Source organism: Pelobates fuscus, chromosome 1, assembly GCF_036172605.1.
Source record: "Pelobates fuscus isolate aPelFus1 chromosome 1, aPelFus1.pri, whole genome shotgun sequence".
Taxonomy (NCBI): domain Eukaryota; kingdom Metazoa; phylum Chordata; class Amphibia; order Anura; family Pelobatidae; genus Pelobates; species Pelobates fuscus.
Genome location: NC_086317.1, coordinates 393,345,016 through 393,369,138, shown reverse-complemented (window position 1 = coordinate 393,369,138; position 24,123 = coordinate 393,345,016). Strand labels below are relative to the sequence as shown.

At 43.8% G+C, this 24,123-nt stretch overlaps 2 protein-coding genes across 3 annotated transcripts in view; one reads left to right on the top strand and one right to left on the bottom strand.

Annotated features, from left to right (window-relative positions):
• LOC134568658 (retinol dehydrogenase 16-like) overlaps nt 1–24,123 on the top strand; it is a 61,553-nt gene that overhangs the window by 23,560 nt on the left and 13,870 nt on the right. Inside the window, exon 4 of the mRNA XM_063427312.1 lies at nt 5,712–5,875. Within this exon, the coding sequence (XP_063283382.1) occupies nt 5,712–5,875 (164 nt within the window). The remainder of the gene's footprint in view (nt 1–5,711; nt 5,876–24,123) is intronic.
• GPR182 (G protein-coupled receptor 182) overlaps nt 1–24,123 on the bottom strand; it is a 110,413-nt gene that overhangs the window by 76,056 nt on the left and 10,234 nt on the right. The window lies entirely within an intron of this gene.

Here is a 24,123-nt window from a genome sequence, read left to right as displayed (position 1 = left end):
TCTGTGATGGGAAATCAGGCAGTCATCTAAATGTTTAGATTGAGCTTTAGCTTAGAACACCCTTGAAGGTGTTTAAGGAGATTAGGGCTAGTTTAGAGGATTCTTCTTAGACTTCTCTGGGTCTTTATTGCCCTTCTACCTATCCAGCATTTCTGGAAACTAGCTAAGAGAAAGGGTGGCTGTGTGTCTGTGATACATTTAACTTTATATCACCTTATTGACACTTTATCACTCCGGTCTCCATACTCTCTGCCTATACCCATCTATTTAGAGGGAATTTCCTTGCCCCTGACAATATTATATAATAGGTAATAGTATTACCATTATTACACAATTAGGTCTCTGAGGACAGGTGTCAATCCATATCTGCCAAGTGACCCTATGTAGGGGGAACAGTCCCTATTCTGCTCTGTGTCAGTGTGTATCAGGGGCTCTGAGGACAGGTGTCAATCCATATCTGCCAAGTGACCCTATGTAGGGGGAACAGTCTCTATTCTGCTCTGTGTCAGTGTGTATCAGGGGCTCTGAGGACAGGTGTCAATCCATATCTGCCAAGTGACCCTATGTAGGGGGGACAGTCTCTATTCTGCTCTGTGTCAGTGTGTATCATGGTCTCTGAGGACAGGTGTCAATCCATACCTGCCAAGTGACCCTATGTAGGGGGAACAGTCTCTATTCTGCTCTGTGTCAGTGTGTATCAGGGGCTTTGAGGACAGGTGTCAATCCATATCTGCCAAGTGGCCCTATGTATGGGGAACAGTCTCTATTCTGCTCTGTGTCAGTGTGTATCATGGTCTATGAGGACAGGTGTCAATCCATATCTGCCAAGTGACCCTATGTAGGGGGAACAGTCTCTATTCTGCTCTGTGTCAGTGTGTATCATGGTCTCTGAGGACAGGTGTCAATCCATATCTGCCAAGTGACCCTATGTAGGGGGAACAGTCTCTATTCAGCTCTGTGTCAGTGTGTATCATGGTCTCTGAGGACAGGTGTCAATCAATATCTGCCAAGTGACCCTATGTAGGGGGAACAGTCTCTATTCTGCTCTGTGTCAGTGTGTATCATGGTCTCTGAGGACAGGTGTCAATCCATATCTGCCAAGTGACCCACGTAGGGGGAACAGTCTCTATTCTGCTCTGTGTCAGTGTGTATCAGGGATCCTTAGGATAGGTGTCAATCCATATCTGCCAAGTGACCCTATGTAGGAGGAACAGTCCCTATTCTGCTCTGTGTCAGTGTGTATCAGGGATCCTTAGGATAGGTGTCAATCCATATCTGCCAAGTGACCCTATGTAGGGGGAACAGTCCCTATTCTGCTCTGTGTCAGTGTGTATCAGGGATCCTTAGGATAGGTGTCAATCCATATCTGCCAAGTGACCCTATGTAGGGGGAATAGTCCCTATTCTGCTCTGTGTCAGTGTGTATCAGGGTCTCTGAGGACAGGTGTCAATCCATATGTCAAAGTGTCAATATGTCATATGTCAGGTGTCAATCCATATCCATTGTGATTTAGGAATGTTAGGTGATTTCTGCCCTTTATGGATTAAAACCAGACTCTGCATCAATTGATAACTGAAAAAGATGTCCCAGGGATCCTGCGGTTTGTTTGCCTACATACATGGCCACCCTCATGACCATACAGTTGGTTTGATTCAGGCCCACAGAGCCCTGTGGTCCCCTCAACAGATGGGAGCCCCCTACAAGATATTGTCTGTTGTATAAAGGACTTTTTCATGAAGCATGGAATCCTACAAGAAATAGAGGTACAAATCTCTACAGTTCTACAAGACATAGAGGTACAAATCAAAGATCTGACATTACTCTACAAGCAGACAAGCCTTAGAGTGTGTAACCTCTACTTTCTGAGTAGCCAGATTACCTTACCACCGGGGCTATCCATTCTATGGGCAGACTAGATGGGCCGAATGGTTCTTATCTGCCGTCACATTCTATGTTTCTATGTTTTTCACTCTCAACTAACCTGGGCATCGAACGACCCTCCAATATCCTGGAATTTAGTATCCCATACTTCCCATTCCTCTTATCGACTCTATCCTATTCTTTTCCCACTTCTCCCCTCACTCAGGTGGGATGCATCAGCAACCTACCTCTCCCCATGCCACCTCTTCTTCCCCTTCTCTCTTTTTGTTCTCTCTCTTCTTCCATCTAAATTCTCCCTTCTGTTTCTATGCCATTCAAGCTACCATTACACACTTGTTTTGATACACAACTCTAATATCGATAGTGGGTTAGATAAGGATGGTTGTCCTTCTTTAGTTTCTCATTTCTTTATTACTTGTAAAAGTTGGAAATTATAAATGGCTTTGAAACAATGCAAAGATTGCAACCATAACCACATGCATAGTTTATCTTTATGCCTTTTACTAACTCATTTTATTTTCTGTAAAATGTCTCAATTGCTTAATAAACCCTTACTAAAGACAAAAAGTGTCTGTTTTTTGTGAAAAAGTTTCCCACCTGCTAGATGGCGCTGTTGATGAACTGTAACAAATTCTAATTGTATTTTTTTTTTTTCAATCTCTCTTTTTTATTAAGGCATATGTGATGGGTACAGAATAAAGAAAGGGAAATGCATGTGTGATTTACAGGTTAGGGTTAATACAACGAAAGCATTGTGTGATTACATTTCCAGAAAATTAATGCCTCATTTTTTATTTTTTGTATGTCGATTAAGGCTAGCGTTTTATAAACAGGCTGAAATGAGATACGAGTCAAACGTGGCATATCCATTGTAACTAGTGCCTTGCTGTCTTGCTATGTCGCGCCAGACTCGTTTAGAATACAGCTATTCTCAGTACATGTGCTTTCATTAAGACATGGCTAGTACTCAACGGGCTAGTTTAGTGACTTGTTGCAGCACATCATGCCATGTAGCTATAAGACCGCACAGGCCAAATGTTTGAAGTACATGTTAGGCAGGTTCTACATTATGCAGTTGTACATGAACAGTTTCAGCTGTCTCAAGCTAGTAACAAAAACAAACAAATTAAACTGATAACAGGTTGATTCTAAACATACACGTGCATATAAAAACATATTATACACAGGCTTAAGTTCCCTAACATGTCATGTATGTATTCAGTTTCGGATAAGGAGACTTAATTTGCATATCATATACAAGCTTAAAACATATTATAAACAGGTTTAAGTCCCCTAATATGTCACAGATATAATAAGCTGGGCGACAAGGTGAGGAGGGAATGCGTGCGTGCAAGTTTACATATGTGATCCTTGTGTGCAGATTATTAACAGGCTTAAACTCCCACCTTGTCACAGAAATAAAGGGTTAATTAACGAGATGATCCGGACATGTATGTATTCAGTTTCGATTATGGAGGTTTCATTTGCATATCATATACTGGCTTAAATCACTGAACATGTATCGGGGGTAAGGGGGTTAGTGACAGGAAGAATATCATTCTAATTGTATTTTTAACTGGATATTTATTAAAGAAACGTATAAAGTAACTCATAAAAGAAAAAATTCTAAAATACATACAAAATATTTTTGATTAAGACTGCTTCTTGGTAACAAGTGATGTCTTATTAGGACTTAAAGTGTCATTCCAGACCCCTAAACAACTTAAGCTTGCTGAAAAGCTTCATGTGGGAAGAGTTTTTTTATCGCAAAAAGTGCAGATTTCCATAGAAATCAACACTTTTATAAATTAACGTGGTTACACCTCCTTGGCTTTCAAGCAGACAACATGTAATGTTACTTCCTGGTTTCGTTAGCTCAATGCAGCTGACCTCAAGAGGCAGCAATTGCCCAGATCACCTGACTTATAAAGACTTCTCATTGTATTGGGAAGTCTGTGATTGGGCAGCCACAGAAAGTCTGGGTGTGGTTTGAAGGGGAGAGCATGCAAAGGCAGCAGACAAGAGAACTACAGGTTTTGCAAGCTGATTGTTGGTCTATCCCCAATGAAAAAATGCATGCAAGTTTTAATTTGTGGTATATCTACTAAACAGTGATTTTTATTTATTCTGTATTTGGACAGTGAAGTGTCCATTTAAAATAAAAAAATACAAGTACAATAAAAGGTATCTGATGCATCATATTATTAGGTTGAAGGATGATGGATATAAAATATCTATTTTACTTTACATGTCATTGGCATTAACAGCTTCCAAAAATGCAGTTGGCATGCCACTAAATAGTATTGCACTTATTTTGTAAGCAATGGCTTTAAGCTGAGGTTTCCTTAACTGGGCTGCTGATAGTGGCAATATCTTAATATGCACATTATGCACGTGTTTTATTTAGTATTAATTTATTGCATTGTTTGAGGGTATTGTAGAAAAACGACAATGAACACACTAATAGAATAGAATGAGCAATTAATTCAATACCAAAAAACCCCCCAAAACACTGGACCCTTTTTAATAGCAGCTGGGTAGTTTGGGTACAAATGAAATGTTTACAGCCATATAATTTGCATGCATACAATAAAAAAGTAAAAAAGCTAATTATTTAAGCATGCAACTATCAAAAATATAAAATCTGGTTGTTGCCTGTAGTGTCCCTCTAGATATGCTCTACTTGTGTTTAATAATTTCTAGACAGATGTATTATTTGAATATTTTGTAAATGTTATATGTCTCCTCTTCTCTTGACATTTAATTAATTGATCAGAAGTCAAAAGTATGTACTCGCTGGGTGTTAATAGGTTAACAGTGGAACACAACATTCAAATGTAATATACATTTTTTCTGATCAAGGCACTTTCTACACCTTCACTAGCTAGCAGGACTAACTTTGCATATCTCCATATTACCTCAACCTACTAAACCAATTTTTGCTGAGGATAAAGTTATTTACACTCTGTTGGGCTATTGACAGCTGCCCTTTTTTCCTCATAGGAAATACAGCTCTTACAATATTTCAATCTCGAGGTGACATGTACTATACTAAATATGGAATATACAATTTGTGGGTACAATCATGATGCTTAAAGGGAAACTATAGTGCCAGGAAAACAAAGTTGTTTTCCTGGCACTATAGATCCCTATAGTGCCCCCTCACCCCTCTTTTTGGTGGCCCCCACCCGTGGTGCAGAAGGGGTTTAAAACCCCTTTTGACACTTACATGAGTCCAGCGCCAAGGTCCCTCAGCGAAGGCTTTGGCTCTGCCTGCGCTCAGCAGGGAGACCTAATATGCGTGCGCAGCAATTGCCATTCTTACATTTAAGATTCTGCCATAGAAAAAAGTGTGTATATTGCTTTCCTATGAGGTTGTGGGTGATGCTGGACGTCCTCATGTCTAGCGTGAGGAAGTCCAGTGTCAGTCAGGGGACCAAAAGTCGACTAAAAACCCGAGAGTCCATCTTGTGGCTGTCTGCTAGACAGCCACTAGAGGTGGAGTGAACCCTGCAAGGTAATTATTATTGCAATTTATTAAAAACTGCAATAATTACCTTTGCAGGTTTAAGCAGACAGGGGCACTGAAACCAGACCACTTCAGTGTGCTATAGCGTCTCTTTAATTCATTAGCATTGAGTGCAGTGGTAAATATCTAATCTGTGTCACTCATGAAGAAAACTGTTACAAATATTATAGAGAATCAGTAAAAGTTTCTACAAGTTTCATCAGAGTCTCACCGTTAATTTTGTTATATAGGAAAATTGAAGTGCAGGTAATAGAAATAAGAAAAAAAAGATATTGCTCTATATCCCATTGTATAATTACAGACGCGAGTTAAGACGCTTTGGGGTTAGAGTGTCCATTATAGAGCCCGGGTATTTCAAGACACCATTAAATGACCTAAAACACATGAAGGAAACCCTGAAGAACATATGGAGCAATGCCAGGCCGGACATCCAGCGTAGCTATGGAATTCAGTACTTTCAGGACTGTAAGTAATTGAATCCCCATCTAAATATATAAAATAGAATACGTTAAAATGCTTAATTCTTTTAGAGCTCCACAGGTTTCTGGTCACTTCACTGAAATGTTCAGATAATATAGTGAAAACAAGAAAAATGGAAAAAGTATGTTGTATTACTCCAAAATTATTATTTTTTTTTTAAATTTGTAATTTATTGTTTTTTCACAACGTAAAGATAGATAGGAGGGGGGGAGGGGAGTGGGTACAGAAAGAAAAACGGGGGGGGGAGGGAGGGTGGGAGGGGCGGGAATACAGTCACGATACCACATATCACATGTTGAGCAATGGGGTATGCAATTACTTTGTTCATATTGTTACATTGTTTAAATTTTTTACATTTTTTTTACATTTGTTACATTTGTTACATTTGTTACATTTGCGTGCATCGGTTCATTAGCACACGGTGGATTGAACTCTCTCTGTGCTGGTCGTCTCCGCTAACCCTGTTGCTATGTATACTGGTCGGTCGTCTCAGAGTTACACATTGTCTGACTACCCCGGTTCTGGCCTACCCATTCGAATTAACTACTTACACCTAAGATGATACAACACGTGTTAAGGCGGGAGTTGTGATTTAGCTATTCTCCAGGAGCGCCACTGGTCCCACGCCCCGCTCGAGCGGTGTGGTCCCGGGTTAGCCCCGGCAAAACTGGTTTCATAGATCGCTTGGTTGTCTATGTCCTGAATAAGAGTTGGAATTGAAGGAGCCCCAGTTGTCTTCCAGGATCTGGCTATTAATTTTTGTGCTGTCAACAGGATATGGTACATTAGTTTCCTCAACTTTATGGGCATTTCCTTGGGTATGTCCAGTAATAAAAAGGTCATGGGTTCGAAGGGTAGTTTGACATTAGTGATTTCAGCAATGAGATTTTGGACTTCGCCCCAGTACCTGATTAGGCGTGGGCAACGCCACCATATGTGCAGGACGGAGCCTTTCTCCTGTTTACATCTCCAGCACGTCGAAGACGTGTGGGGATACAATTTGTGTAAGCGTACCGGCACCATGTACCACCTATATAATGTTTTCTGGTGTTGCTCCACAAAGGAAGCAGATTTGACCAGCTTCCTAACTGAAGATGTGATATAGTTCCACTGCTTTTCAGTGATGGAGGTCTGAAGATCCAGCTCCCATTGACTCGCCTGTGTCGAGTCAGAAAGGGGTTGGTATGGCAGGATAAGTTTATAGCAGCCCGACAGCGGTTTAAAGGTTGGAGGTATTTTACCCGTGGTACCTATTTGTTCCCAAATCGAGAGTTCTCCCTGTTTTTTATGTTCTACCTTGTTGTCTTTGTTAAGTTTATGTAAAAATGATTTAAGCTGAATGTAAGAGTATTGTGATGTGCGTGGGATGTCATAGGTTTTACTTAGATGCTCAAAACTCATCAGTCCACCTGGATCAAAGGCTTGGAATAGGTAAGAGATACCTTTCGCTTTCCATGGGGTGGCATGGAAGGTCGGGATGCAGTATGTTATTGCTTCAATGGGGGTCGCCAGTGAAAGGGGATGGGCCGTTTCAAATTTCGTTCGGTGCAGGTCCCAAGTCTGCAGCGCTAGCTGAAGTTGAAGGGGTATCAATGGAATGTTTGGCCTGCTCTTGCTGGGTAACCATATTAGATTGTTGACTATGAAGGGTTTAATGGCTAAATTTTCTAAGGTAACCCATTGTGGTCGGTTGCCTTTCACTAGGTGAGTCATTAGGGGCGCTAGCACCGCAGCTTGGTAGTAGGATTTTACATTCGGGACTGCCATTCCTCCCTGGCCTGCAGGAGCTGTTAATAGTTTACGAGAGACTCTTGCTCGTCCGGTGCCCCAGATAAATTGAGCAAGCGCAGACTGTATGGCTTTAAAGTAGGATTGTGGTACCCTCAGGGGGAGGTTCCTAAACACATATTGCAATTTTGGTAATACAGGCATTTTAAGCGCAACAATGCGCTCTGTCCAGGTAAGGAATAGCTTGCTCCATCCCCGTACTAGTGACAAGCATTCGTTCCAGACTCTGGTATAGTTAGTAGGGAACATGTCAGAGGTTTTTCTAGTGAACGTCAGTCCTAGGTATTTTATATCGTGATTTCTCCACTCGAATTGGTACTCTTCGCGTAGCTGTGTTAGAACCAATGGATCTAATCGTAACCCTAATGCCTGTGTTTTGGTTGCGTTTAGGGAATAGTAGGAGAGTTCCCCATATTTTTTAATAAGGTGCATGATGTGGGGGAGGGATTTATCAGGTTGGCTGATATACAGCAGGATATCGTCGGCAAATGCACTAATCTTAAACTGCCTGTCATGCCAGTTCACTCCTTTTATTTCTGGGTGTGATCTAATGGCCACCAGTAGGGGTTCTAAGGCCAGCACGTACAACAAGGGTGACAAAGGACACCCCTGTCGGGTGCCATTCAGAATCTTGAATGGGTCTGATTTAAACCCCGCCTGCAGTACTTGGGCCCTAGGATGACAGTACAAGGCAAATATTTGTTGGATGAACTGTTGTGGGAATCCAAACACCGACAAAACCTGCCGCAGGAAGGGCCAGCTCAGGCGGTCAAACGCTTTTTCAGCATCTAAAGCGAGGAGTAATCCGCCTGGGCCAGACCTTCGCATCGATTCCATGATTAGGGACAGTTTCTGGGTATTGTCGAGCCCCTGTCTCCCCATCACAAACCCCGTTTGGTCGTCATGAATGACTGAGGGTAAGATCTTTGCATATATCTTAGCATCTGTATTTAACAATGATATTGGCCTGAAGTTTTTGCATTGGTCTGGGGGCTTTCCAGGTTTTGGTAGCGTAACTATGGTTGCTAGAAGCATTTCAGGAGGGAGCTCCCCTGTATCTGTGGCTGTCTGGAATACTTTGACTAGTCTCGGGCCTAATACCTCCGCAAATGTCTTGTAATATAGGTTGGGGAGGCCGTCTGCTCCCGGAGATTTGCCTGGAGGGAGGTGTTTTATCGTATGGAGTACTTCCCCTAGCGTGATAGGTCGGAGTAATAGGTCTAGGTGGGCTTGATTAATTTTTGGAAGGTTGAGTTGGGACAGAAACTCCCTGACATTTTCCTCTCGTATGGGGTGCGTATCGGGATCGTCTCCTAGATTATATAATTTTGAGTAATAGTTAGCAAACTCCTGAGTGATATCTAACGGATTTGGAATTTGGTGCCATCTGGGCTCTGTATGTAGGCTACTTTGGCTGCTGCCAGTTTCTCTCTCAATCTATTAGCTAACTGTTTGTTAGCTTTCCCGCTGTGGTGGTAAGAATTCGCTTCCATTTTAAATAAGAAGTATGAGGTTTTGGTTGCTTGTATTTCGGTAAGTTTGTCCGTCAGGGTTTTTATTTGTTGAGCAAGAGTAGGTGAGGGTGTCTGCTTATTTTGGGCAGTGACAATTGCCAGTTGTTTTTGACAGTCCATTATAGTCAGTTGCCTGTGTTTTTTAAGATAGGAGGAGTGTCTTATAAACAGACCTCGCACCACGGCCTTGTGTGCCAACCATACCATGGCCTCAGGGGTCTCCCCTCCCGCGTTAGTCTGGAAATAATTTGAGAGTTCGTCAGTCATCCGGTTTACAAAGGTGTTATCCTTTAATAAGGATTCATTCAATCTCCAGTTCCCTCTGCCCTTGTACTGAAATCTGTCATGCAGTTCCAGGGTCACTGGACTATGATCTGACCAGGTTATGTCTCCCATGACGCACCCTGATACTTGTGCAAGCGTGGATTGATCTACATAGAAGGTGTCAATGCGGGTATATGTATTGTGTACTTTAGAGTGGAAGGAGTAATCCCGTTCCCTGGGGTGGAGTACTCTCCAACTATCATATAAGTTGTGTAATAAGAGTAGCTTGGACAATTTCTTACTTGTGGATACTATACTTGCTCGTCTAGCCCCTTGCGGGGTAGCAGTTGAGTCTACGTCCGGAGATGTTATAAAGTTAAAGTCTCCACACAACACCAATCCTCCCTGTCTCAATTTATCAATTTCATTTAGTATGCGTCTTAGGAATCTCTCCGCTCCAGTATTGGGGAAATATACCGATGTCAATGTATATTGGATATTATTAAACAGACCCACTAGAACAATGTACCTTCCCTGGGTATCTATAGAAATCGCTTGCTCCTGAAATGCTATGTCTTTATGTATGAGAATAGAAACTCCTTTAGTCTTATTATCTGAAAGGGCATGGTACTGTGTAGGGTATAGTTTGGTAAAGATTGATGGGGTGCGAGACCTTACGAAGTGCGTTTCCTGAACACACGCAATATCTACTCCATCTTTTTTAAGGTCTTGCCGTAAGAGCCTGCGTTTACCAGGGGAATTTAGCCCCTTTACATTATACGTTAGTATTTTAACCATTGGTGTGTGAGTGAGTGTAAGGCTCTACTGAAACTGATCAATATTTCCGCAGTGGTATTAATATTAATGATGCACGTCAATATTGCACATCCGCTATGGTGCAACCTGAGTGAGCTATATAGTTCGTGACAAAGGGAAGCAAGAATGGGACAGGGGAAGGAGTAGATAGTTAGGTAGGAAAGGGTCGTAAGAACTAGTGGGTAACACACCCAACTCGGCTCCAAGGTCTGGGGCCATGCTACCTGACCCAGTGGGTAGGTACGTCTGGTGGGGGTAGTGGTGGTGAAACTTTCACTCATAGTGGTTTTTTTTTCACCATGAAACCAGAGGGCTTTTGTTACACATATCTAAACAAGCTAGTAAGTCGATGAGGATAAACAAACACATAACCTTATCCTAACAGTTAACTCAGTATGGCCTCTCTTACACAATATCATTCTGTATCTAGTCGGCATTTACGCTTATGACCCCGCGGGGGGCCTTTACAAGGCATAATGGGCAGTGTCACAATCTAACCTGCTATCCTTGCTGCTTATATTAGGTATACTATAATGCATAAATCAACAATTAATAAGTTTTCTCCAGTCTAAGGCCTTGTCAATAAACTAACATGAATCAAAATCCAAACATTTAACTGTGCGTTAAAGGGCAGTATAGTTACTTATACTCCATAAGGATATCAAGCTTTCATTTGACAGTCCACTCTGGCGACTTTCTCGGCACTCTCGTTGACTTAGCTGGTTCTGAAGCTGGTGTAGGGAGCCCCCAGTCCCCCAGCTTTTGTATACCTTGTCCCAGGTTCGCAATAGAGTGTATGGCTCCTTGATGGGAGATCAAAAGCTTAGCAGGGAAACCCCATCGGTAGCCCAGGTTATGCTCACGTAGGATGAAAGTTACCGGTGACATTGACTTCCTGAACATCAGCGTGTCTGACGACAGGTCCGCGAAGATCTTAACGTTGTCATACTCTTTTGGCATACCCGGATTTCTGCTGACACGCATGATCTTATCTTTTGCGTGGAAAAAATGGATTCTGGCAATCACATCTCTCTCAGCTGTTTGTGGCAAATGTTTCGGCCTGCGTAACCTGTGCACTCGGTCTATGATCAATTGATCCGGGTGTATTTCCGGGACCAGGCTCTGGAACATATCTGATAGATAATTTTGCAATTCGGCATTTGTAATGGATTCCGGAATTCCCCTGAACCGGAGATTATTCCTCCTCGCCCTATCTTCCATACAAGCCAGTTTCAGCCTATGTGCTTCCAGACTGTCTTCAAATTCCTGTAGCTTGTCTGCCAAGCTATTATGTGCTTCCACATATTCGTCCATCTTGGACTCCATGTGGGCTGTGCGATTCCCAATATCTTGTATATCCTTTTGTATATCTGCCTTCATGGCTTGTATTTGATGTTGCATGTTTTTCTGTATGTCATCAGAGAATTCCGCCATTAATTCTCGTATTCCCCTCATTGTAGGTGGTTGATCCTCTGCACTCTGTGTGGGAGACATATGAGGTGAGAGGGAGTGTTCCCGCGGTCCCGGATCGCCGCCATCTTGCGAGGGCTCTGCTCCCTCGCGCTGTTTGGAGGCCGCCCGTTTTGCTCCGAAAAAGGAGGCTCGTTCCGACTTCCCCGTTTTGGATTTGGATCTTTGGGACATTATGCACGCGGACCCACGGTAATTAGCTTGTATCTGTCAGTATTCCGCTTATTTTTCGCCCGTTCTGGCTTCTATGCAGGGAGCTGCTCCTACATACGTCTGCTCAGCTCCAGCGTTAGGCCACGCCCCCTCCAAAATTATTTTAATGTCTTAAACTGCCAGTCCTATAAATGGCTGAAGAAACAGGTGAAACAATACATTTGATAGTCACTTCAGTTCTCTAGGATGCTGTGATGAACAAAATATGAACACAATAAAACCAAGTTTCCCTCTTTAATTATATTATAATGTGCTCCATTTCTTATTGTGAACTGGGAAAAAGCTGCCACTATTTATCTACTGCAAACAATCGTTTGAATCAGGAACAGGACTTCCCATATACATAAAGTCATTTCAAACACCAGCAGCCGTCAATTGGAGGAAAACTTGCTCATTAAAATTTAAGATACTGCTACGAGAGGTTACCACAATGAACTAAATATAGAAATTGTTTTCTGGTTGTCTGCCACTAAGAGCATGCGGTGTTCTTGTTCTAAGTTAGAACGGTGAAGCACATTTGCTGACTCATTTTTTTTTAATATGGAACAGCATGTCTTGCTATGAACAATATCCCTTTTTCCCTTGAGAAGTTATTGGACTCCAGTCTCCATGACTGAGGTTAGACGCCCCACTCTAGATCGTATCTTATGAAACATAGTTCTGGATCTCCATGATCTTGCAATTTAAGAAGGTTTTCTTAACAGTAAAGAGATATGTATGCAACATGTCAATACAGAAACCATTTGTAATGACAATCATTACAGCAATAAATGCAAGGAAAACAATTGGATTATAGAGAGTACCTCTCACATGAAAAGAGGTTTTAAACATATTTTTCACTTTAAGGAAATAGTCCTAGTAAGTGCATAAAGTGTGAACAGTGGGGCAAAAAGTAAGAACTCGGAGGACAGGTGCTGCCAATGTGTTGTCCATGAAGAATATAGTTGGACATGACTATCAAAGATTTATATAGTGTCTTCACTTCAGATAACAATGCAAATCAGATGAAATCAATGGAATCCAAAATTTTTGTCAAGTCTATAACTATATGTATAAAATGATGTATTTTGTTGAATAACTACTTTTGTCGTTTCCTACAATCCTAGCAGAATTTCAGACATTTAAGGACCTCCTGAGTTGAAACCTCAAAGCCCATAAGTAAAAATTTCAGAACATTTCCTATCCAACACAAGTCACAATGTAACTCAATCTCTGTTCCCATTTTAATGCCCGGACCAGCTAAAAGCTTTGGGGCCTGTGAAAAAAAACAAAACAATTCATATTTTGACCTTTTACATTTTCTCCATGCATTAATGCTCCTACATCGTCACACGAATTACAATTTCCAAATACAACAACTCACTAGCCAAGGGCTGGCAGAAGCCATTGCACGGATTGAGTCCAATGACCAAATACTGCTTTGACCACAGCCAACTATATAAATAAACACAGAGTGGTTACAAGGACATGATCTGCTTATTAAGACATGCTTTGACTGGGTAAATGAGAGTTCTCTCTTTCAGTTGTTCTTTGTTTTACTTGTGCATAAGAAACTTGTGCTCCAGAAGCCTACTTATTCTTAATAAGCTTTAGGTCATGCACTTGAATTGATTGTTGTTCATTGTAAATTCTTCAGCAGTAGTAAGCAAAGACAAGCAATCTGCAATAACTTGAGTTCTGAGTGTCCTGGCTACATAGTGCTTATGGACTGTCCCAATATGCTTAAACATAAAGTATTAGATGTCCTGGATTGTACCATGCCTCAGGGTAGGGAAAAATCCTTGTTTATTTATTGGTATAAAAGAACAAAACATTGAGGAGCTTATACTAGGTTTTGCCATCCCCTAAATTGTCTCATCCTTAAAAGTTCTGAGCCCAATTTACCCACTTGAACCGTTTATATGCAGAGTAGTTGCAGAATACCTCTGAACTCAACAAATCGGAATCTAGACCTCTGGCTGCATGGACTCACATTTCAGCAATGGGTAGACAGGATGGAAGAAATAAGAAATTAACATGGTTATTCACTAAAGTCCAAACATCTTATTACCGAATAGGTCAAACACATTCGGTGCTGTACCCATTGACAGTGGGTGGGAGCTATTCATTTAATAATATATGTGGGGACCTAATATCCTCCACAGCCCCACCCATGGGCAGTGGATGGGGTTTACTAATAAAATATAGAAGGGATTGTAAATACCAACGTGCAGTCCCTCCCAAAAATGTTGGCCACTGTCAAACACCGAGGAAGGCTAGCGGTTCTCAAGCCCCTAGAAACCGCATGTCACGGTAATATACCCCAACACGCAGGAATAGTTCACAGTCAAGAGACAAGAAACAGTGTTCGTCTTACCGGACCTTAGAATGGCCGGACTAGGACGAGAGAAAGACAGAGTCAGAACAAGCCGAGGTCAAGGGAACTGAGAGACAGCGTAACGTAGAACAAGCCGAGGACTGGTACACAGAGGACAAAACAGCGGATAAGCAAGCAAGGATAAGGAGAGAGCGGAGTCAGAAACAAAGCCAAGGTCAAGCACCAAAAAACCAACTGAACGATACAAGCACTAAAGGGAACTGGACAGAAACCACGATAGGGCAAAGAGCAAGGGAAACAGGTGAGTATAAATACCCTTAAGGTTCACTTTGATTGGCCCCTGTCATATCCACGCCCCCAAAACGTGAGTGTATGGGGAATGTGGCCTGACAGGGGCCAATGGGAGACTGATTCTAATTTAGTCTCCCACTGTCCCTTTAAGAGCGCGCCCGAGACGCGCGGCGCGCTCTTAGTGTCGGGCGGGACATGTGACCGCTTCTCGCGGTCACTGCCCGCCTGACTGATCCCATCGTTGGCTGAGCCGCGCGCGGCTCGTGCAGGAGCAGGACCGTGCGCGGCGAGAAGGGAGGACCCCGGCCGGCCCCTGGAGAGGGTAAGTACCGCTACAGTACCCCCCCCATAAGACACGCCCACCGGGCGGGGAGGAGCAGGCCTGGCAGGAAAACGAGCGTGGAAAGAACGCACAAGGCGAGGAGCGTGAACAGCGTCAGCGGAAATCCAACTGCGTTCCTCAGGCCCATAGCCCTTCCAATGTACCAGATATTGGAGGCGACCCCGAAGCAAGCGAGAGTCAATTACAGCCGCCACTTCAAACTCCTCATGGCCCTCCACCGAAACCGGAGGAGGAGGGGGGACATGCCGAGTAAAACGGTTGCACAGGAGGGGTTTTAACAAGGAGGTATGAAACACGTTAGGAATGCGTAAATTTTTTGGAAGATCCAATGCATACGAGACAGGATTAACCACATGCAAGATACGAAAAGGACCAATAAAACGAGGGGCCAACTTCATAGAAGGCACACGAAGACGAATATTGCGAGTAGAAAGCCAAACCCGGTCTCCCACAGCATAGGATGGAGCCGCCCTGCGATGCTTGTCAGCGTGAACCTTCTGGCGAGCAGCTGAGGCCACCAAAGAACACTGAACCTGCTCCCAAGTATTACGTAGACTAGCCAAATGTTCGTCCAGGGCTGGCATGCCCTGTAAGGAGAATGCAGCTGGAAGAACCACGGGATGCCGGCCATAAACAACGTAAAAAGGGCTGTTACCGGAGGATTCATGAGCAGCATTATTACGAGCAAACTCAGCCCAAGGAAGCAGGTCAGCCCAATTGTTCTGATGGTGGGACACGAAACAGCGAAGATACTGCTCCAGAGATTGGTTGGCACGTTCAGCAGCTCCATTAGACTGGGGGTGGTAGGCTGAAGAAAACGAGAGGGAGATACCCATCTCTGCACAAAACGCTCTCCAGAATCTGGAAATAAACTGGCTACCCCTATCGGACACGATCGAAGTGGGAATACCATGCAACCGAAACACCTCCCTGGCAAAGATAGAGGCAAGTTCCTTGGATGATGGCAATTTGAGAAGAGACACAAAATGAGCCATCTTAGAAAAACGATCCACAATCATCAGGATGACAGTTTTACCATTAGAGGGAGGTAATTCAACAATAAAATCCATGGATATATTGGACCATGGCCTCTCGGGTATGGGCAACGGATGCAACAACCCACAAGGAACTCTGTGGGAGGACTTCATACTGGCACAAGTGCTACAGGCATTAACGTAATCGGTGACGTCCTTGCGCAAGGAAGCCCACCAGAAATATCTAGAAACTGCTGAGACTGTCTTAGAAATACCAGGGTGTCCAGCAGTTCTAGTGTCATGATATAATGACAAGATGTCTCGTCTCTCTGGTATATCAACGAATAGCTTATCAGCAGGCCTCTCCTCAGGAGCCAAGTTTTGTTTAGCCTGAATAGTTTGTAAGAGAGAAGACGAAATAGAAAGAACAGTAGTCGCTATTATTCTGTCAGGCGGAATGACAGGGGTAACATCGACCTCGAGTTTGTCAGTAGTCTCGAATTGTCTGGACAGAGCGTCAGCTTTAGTATTACGATCACCCGGTCTGTAAGTGATTATGTAATTAAAACGAGACAAAAAGAGAGACCACCTGGCCTGCCTAGAAGACAATCTTTTTGCTTCACTAAGGTATGAGAGGTTTTTGTGATCCGTTAAAATGAGGATAGGATCCCTGGTACCCTCTAGCAGATGTCTCCATTCCTTGAGCGCCAAAATGATAGCAAGGAGTTCACGATTGCCTACATCATAATTCCTCTCTGCTTTGGACATCTGTCTGGAAAAGAAGCCACAAGGGTGTAACGGCTTTTCAGGTGAATCTCTTTGAGACAAGATAGCACCTACCCCTATCTCAGAAGCATCAACCTCAAGAATAAAGGGCAGTGAAGGGACAGGATGCTGTAAAACAGGAGCAGAGGCAAATGTAGCTTTCAAGAATTCAAAGGCCTCGAGTGCTTCTGGTTTCCAGACATGAGTATTGCCATCCTTCTTGGTCATTCTGGTTATAGGCGCTACAATGGCAGAAAATCCTTTAATAAAACGCCTATAATAATTAGAGAACCCCAGAAAACGCTGAATGGCTTTCAAACCCTGGGGCAGAGGCCATTCCATAATGGCAGACAGTTTCTTGGGATCCATACGAAAACCCTTGGCAGAGATTATATAACCCAAGAATTGGACTTCAGATTGATCAAATGAACATTTTTCGAGTTTGCAATAGAGACCGTTAACCAGAAGAGTTCTCAACACTAATTTAACATGCATGTGATGAGTCTGTAAATCATTAGAATAAATTAATATGTCGTCCAAGTATACTATAACGAATGTATGTATAAATTGACGTAGGACATCATTAATAAATTCTTGAAAAACTGCTGGGGCGTTACAAAGACCAAAGGGCATCACAGTGTACTCGTAGTGGCCACTCCTGGTATTGAAAGCAGTCTTCCACTCGTGATCCTTTTTGATATGTATGAGGTTGTAAGCACCCCTAAGGTCCAATTTAGTAAAAACTGTGGCCTGTTTAAGCCTATCAAAAAGTTCTGTGATCAAAGGTATGGGGTACGCATTTTTGACGGTGATTTTATTAAGGCCCCTATAGTCAATACAAGGCCTTAATTCGCCATCTTTCTTAGACACAAAGAAGAACCCAGCCCCTGCCGGGGAAGAGGATCTTCTTATAAATCCCTTACATGTCTTAGCGTCCCCTCCATACCTAGGTGGCGGGGTTAGATGTGCAGAAGCATTAGACATATTAGCTGTGTCCGGTATAGGGTTTACAGGAGGCGTAGGTACAGGTACCGGAACAGATCTGGATAACAGTGTCTGGATGGCCTGAGCCATTTGATCCATACGGTGATCCTGTTCTGCGAATCTAGCCTCATGAGTGGCCTCAGGGTAGGGAAAAATCCTTGTTTATTTATTGGTATAAAAGAACAAAACATTGAGGAGCTTATACTAGGTTTTGCCATCCCCTAAATTGTCTCACCCTTAAAAGTTCTGAGCCCAATTTACCCACTTGAACCGTTTATATGCAGAGTAGTTGCAGAATACCTCTGAACTCAACAAATCGGAATCTAGACCTCTGGCTGCATGGACTCACATTTCAGCAATGGGTAGACAGGATGGAAGAAATAAGAAATTAACATGGTTATTCACTAAAGTCCAAACATCTTATTACCGAATAGGTCAAACACATTCGGTGCTGTACCCATTGACAGTGGGTGGGAGCTATTCATTTAATAATATATGTGGGGACCTAATATCCTCCACAGCCCCACCCATGGGCAGTGGATGGGGTTTACTAATAAAATATAGAAGGGATTGTAAATACCAACGTGCAGTCCCTCCCAAAAATGTTGGCCACTGTCAAACACCGAGGAAGGCTAGCGGTTCTCAAGCCCCTAGAAACCGCATGTCACGGTAATATACCCCAACACGCAGGAATAGTTCACAGTCAAGAGACAAGAAACAGTGTTCGTCTTACCGGACCTTAGAATGGCCGGACTAGGACGAGAGAAAGACAGAGTCAGAACAAGCCGAGGTCAAGGGAACTGAGAGACAGCGTAACGTAGAACAAGCCGAGGACTGGTACACAGAGGACAAAACAGCGGATAAGCAAGCAAGGATAAGGAGAGAGCGGAGTCAGGAACAAAGCCAAGGTCAAGCACCAAAAAACCAACTGAACGATACAAGCACTAAAGGGAACTGGACAGAAACCACGATAGGGCAAAGAGCAAGGGAAACAGGTGAGTATAAATACCCTTAAGGTTCACTTTGATTGGCCCCTGTCATATCCACGCCCCCAAAACGTGAGTGTATGGGGAATGTGGCCTGACAGGGGCCAATGGGAGACTGATTCTAATTTAGTCTCCCACTGTCCCTTTAAGAGCGCGCCCGAGACGCGCGGCGCGCTCTTAGTGTCGGGCGGGACATGTGACCGCTTCTCGCGGTCACTGCCCGCCTGACTGATCCCATCGTTGGCTGAGCCGCGCGCGGCTCGTGCAGGAGCAGGACCGCGCGCGGCGAGAAGGGAGGACCCCGGCCGGCCCCTGGAGAGGGTAAGTACCGCTACAGTACCCCCCCCTGAAGACACGCCCACCGGGCGGGGAGGAGCAGGCCTGGCAGGAAAACGAGCGTGGAAAGAACGCACAAGGCGAGGAGCGTGAACAGCGTCAGCGGAAATCCAACTGCGTTCCTCAGGCCCATACCCCTTCCAATGTACCAGATATTGGAGGCGACCCCGAAGCAAGCGAGAGTCAATTACAGCCGCCACTTCAAACTCCTCATGGCCCTCCACCGAAACCGGAGGAGGAGGGGGGACATGCCGAGTAAAACGGTTGCACAGGAGGGGTTTTAACAAGGAGGTATGAAACACGTTAGGAATGCGTAAATTTTTTGGAAGATCCAATGCATACGAGACAGGATTAACCACATGCAAGATACGAAAAGGACCAATAAAACGAGGGGCCAACTTCATAGAAGGCACACGAAGACGAATATTGCGAGTAGAAAGCCAAACCCGGTCTCCCACAGCATAGGATGGAGCCGCCCTGCGATGCTTGTCAGCGTGAACCTTCTGGCGAGCAGCTGAGGCCACCAAAGAACACTGAACCTGCTCCCAAGTATTACGTAGACTAGCCAAATGTTCGTCCAGGGCTGGCATGCCCTGTAAGGAGAATGCAGCTGGAAGAACCACGGGATGCCGGCCATAAACAACGTAAAAAGGGCTGTTACCGGAGGATTCATGAGCAGCATTATTACGAGCAAACTCAGCCCAAGGAAGCAGGTCAGCCCAATTGTTCTGATGGTGGGACACGAAACAGCGAAGATACTGCTCCAGAGATTGGTTGGCACGTTCAGCAGCTCCATTAGACTGGGGGTGGTAGGCTGAAGAAAACGAGAGGGAGATACCCATCTCTGCACAAAACGCTCTCCAGAATCTGGAAATAAACTGGCTACCCCTATCGGACACGATCGAAGTGGGAATACCATGCAACCGAAACACCTCCCTGGCAAAGATAGAGGCAAGTTCCTTGGATGATGGCAATTTGAGAAGAGACACAAAATGAGCCATCTTAGAAAAACGATCCACAATCATCAGGATGACAGTTTTACCATTAGAGGGAGGTAATTCAACAATAAAATCCATGGATATATTGGACCATGGCCTCTCGGGTATGGGCAACGGATGCAACAACCCACAAGGAACTCTGTGGGAGGACTTCATACTGGCACAAGTGCTACAGGCATTAACGTAATCGGTGACGTCCTTGCGCAAGGAAGCCCACCAGAAATATCTAGAAACTGCTGAGACTGTCTTAGAAATACCAGGGTGTCCAGCAGTTCTAGTGTCATGATATAATGACAAGATGTCTCGTCTCTCTGGTATATCAACGAATAGCTTATCAGCAGGCCTCTCCTCAGGAGCCAAGTTTTGTTTAGCCTGAATAGTTTGTAAGAGAGAAGACGAAATAGAAAGAACAGTAGTCGCTATTATTCTGTCAGGCGGAATGACAGGGGTAACATCGACCTCGAGTTTGTCAGTAGTCTCGAATTGTCTGGACAGAGCGTCAGCTTTAGTATTACGATCACCCGGTCTGTAAGTGATTATGTAATTAAAACGAGACAAAAAGAGAGACCACCTGGCCTGCCTAGAAGACAATCTTTTTGCTTCACTAAGGTATGAGAGGTTTTTGTGATCCGTTAAAATGAGGATAGGATCCCTGGTACCCTCTAGCAGATGTCTCCATTCCTTGAGCGCCAAAATGATAGCAAGGAGTTCACGATTGCCTACATCATAATTCCTCTCTGCTTTGGACATCTGTCTGGAAAAGAAGCCACAAGGGTGTAACGGCTTTTCAGGTGAATCTCTTTGAGACAAGATAGCACCTACCCCTATCTCAGAAGCATCAACCTCAAGAATAAAGGGCAGTGAAGGGACAGGATGCTGTAAAACAGGAGCAGAGGCAAATGTAGCTTTCAAGAATTCAAAGGCCTCGAGTGCTTCTGGTTTCCAGACATGAGTATTGCCATCCTTCTTGGTCATTCTGGTTATAGGCGCTACAATGGCAGAAAATCCTTTAATAAAACGCCTATAATAATTAGAGAACCCCAGAAAACGCTGAATGGCTTTCAAACCCTGGGGCAGAGGCCATTCCATAATGGCAGACAGTTTCTTGGGATCCATACGAAAACCCTTGGCAGAGATTATATAACCCAAGAATTGGACTTCAGATTGATCAAATGAACATTTTTCGAGTTTGCAATAGAGACCGTTAACCAGAAGAGTTCTCAACACTAATTTAACATGCATGTGATGAGTCTGTAAATCATTAGAATAAATTAATATGTCGTCCAAGTATACTATAACGAATGTATGTATAAATTGACGTAGGACATCATTAATAAATTCTTGAAAAACTGCTGGGGCGTTACAAAGACCAAAGGGCATCACAGTGTACTCGTAGTGGCCACTCCTGGTATTGAAAGCAGTCTTCCACTCGTGATCCTTTTTGATACGTATGAGGTTGTAAGCACCCCTAAGGTCCAATTTAGTAAAAACTGTGGCCTGTTTAAGCCTATCAAAAAGTTCTGTGATCAAAGGTATGGGGTACGCATTTTTGACGGTGATTTTATTAAGACCCCTATAGTCAATACAAGGCCTTAATTCGCCATCTTTCTTAGACACAAAGAAGAACCCAGCCCCTGCCGGGGAAGAGGATCTTCTTATAAATCCCTTACATGTCTTAGCGTCCCCTCCATACCTAGGTGGCGGGGTTAGATGTGCAGAAGCATTAGACATATTAGCTGTGTCCGGTATAGGGTTTACAGGAGGCGTAGGTACAGGTACCGGAACAGATCTGGATAACAGTGTCTGGATGGCCTGAGCCATTTGATCCATACGGTGATCCTGTTCTGCGAATCTAGCCTCATGAGTGGCCATCTGTTGACCTAAACCTGCGGGGTCCATGGCCCTATCGTAATGTCACGGTAATATACCCCAACACGCAGGAATAGTTCACAGTCAAGAGACAAGAAACAGTGTTCGTCTTACCGGACCTTAGAATGGCCGGACTAGGACGAGAGAAAGACAGAGTCAGAACAAGCCGAGGTCAAGGGAACTGAGAGACAGCGTAACGTAGAACAAGCCGAGGACTGGTACACAGAGGACAAAACAGCGGATAAGCAAGCAAGGATAAGGAGAGAGCGGAGTCAGGAACAAAGCCAAGGTCAAGCACCAAAAAACCAACTGAACGATACAAGCACTAAAGGGAACTGGACAGAAACCACGATAGGGCAAAGAGCAAGGGAAACAGGTGAGTATAAATACCCTTAAGGTTCACTTTGATTGGCCCCTGTCATATCCACGCCCCCAAAACGTGAGTGTATGGGGAATGTGGCCTGACAGGGGCCAATGGGAGACTGATTCTAATTTAGTCTCCCACTGTCCCTTTAAGAGCGCGCCCGAGACGCGCGGCGCGCTCTTAGTGTCGGGCGGGACATGTGACCGCTTCTCGCGGTCACTGCCCGCCTGACTGATCCCATCGTTGGCTGAGCCGCGCGCGGCTCGTGCAGGAGCAGGACCGCGCGCGGCGAGAAGGGAGGACCCCGGCCGGCCCCTGGAGAGGGTAAGTACCGCTACACCGCACCATTAAAAAAAAAAACTACCCCTCTAAACCCTGTGCAGAGCACTCTAATAGTTGGAGGGGGGGAGGGGGCAAAATATGTAATACACTAGAAAAAAATAATATACTTACCATCAGACATTTCTTCTTCTTAAATCTTCTTTTCTTCAGCCCCACAAAAAAGGCCTCCCCCTATTAATTCATGATGTTACTCTTAAAAAAAAAAAAAGCCTTATTTCAAAAAAATAAAACCGTGCCTCAGCAAATATAAATTAATGTGGGAACAGCACAGAATTAGCTTTCAAGATGGGAAAAGCCTTCATAAAGTCTTTCCCACACTTTGAAACCTCAACAAAGCACTCTGATTGCTTTACTTGTAAGCCAACTAGTCAACGTGCTCTGATGGCATGTCTTACTGCTCTCAAAACTGGCCTGGGAATATTCTAGTGGAAAGAGTAAAGGTTAGCATACATGCCCCCACCCACAGCATAGTAGATGGGGGCATAAGGGAGGTTTTAAACCTTGATTATAATAATATGGGGTCATGGCTATGGGCGGGCGGTACGTGACGTAAGCGCGTCCGTAAGCGGCAGGACCACGCGCTTCTCGGAAGGAAGTGAGGCAGTGAGGCAGCGAGGCAGCAAGGACGCCGAGCTCGACAGCATAAAAAAATTGAAGAGGCCGAAAAGGAGATCGGGTTGACAATGACTGTCATCTGGATAAGACCGACTTCATAACCCTCAGCCTGTAGGTACTTGCGCTTTTCAAGCAGAAGACTGGTTTTGGCATCGACATGATGGACATGTGACTGATCCCACCGAACATAAAGTTAATATTTGTGAGTAAATATCCATTTTCCCATCTACCTGTCACTGACTTCCACCTGTTATTTGACGTGAAATAAGGGATATCTATCTAAAGTCATAATTAAAAAAGAAAGGGGAAAGGGAAAGGAAAAAGAAAAGGGAGAAAAGGAAAAAGAGAAAGAAAGCCAGAACCTCTTCAAATAATAAAGGCTGAAGGGGTTTAAAACTACAAGCCAATAATTAAATACCCGTTAAAGGTAAAAATACCATTTAAAGACATATGCGTTAAAGAAATATACAATTTATTACCCCAAGTGAAGTGAAGTTTGAGCAGCGGACCCATCACTACACATGGCTCCTAAGAAAGAGCCCAAATTATTGAGAAAAAGAAGGCAACAATTGGTACATATTACTCACCTAAAATGGCATCTACAGAATCAGAGAGGCAACGAAAATATTTGCCCCTAGAAAATGCTGAGCTCTCTGTTCATCAAATGTCAAACTTATCAGAAGAAAAATTCCCACATCTGCCAAAAAACTCACAGGGAATGACGCAACAACTATTAACTCAAATGTTGGACAACTTACATAAAAAAATTAAAACTGATATCGAACAAAATACAAATGATCTTAGATCAGAAATTGCCATTCTTTCTGAGAAACTCTCAAGTCACGCAATTATACTACAAAAAGTTCAAGACGACTATGAACATATCAAAGCATCTAATATACAGTTAGAGAAGAAACTGCATGACATTGAGATTAAAATTACAAACTTAGAAGATCGCTCCAGGAGAAACAATATAAGAGTTAG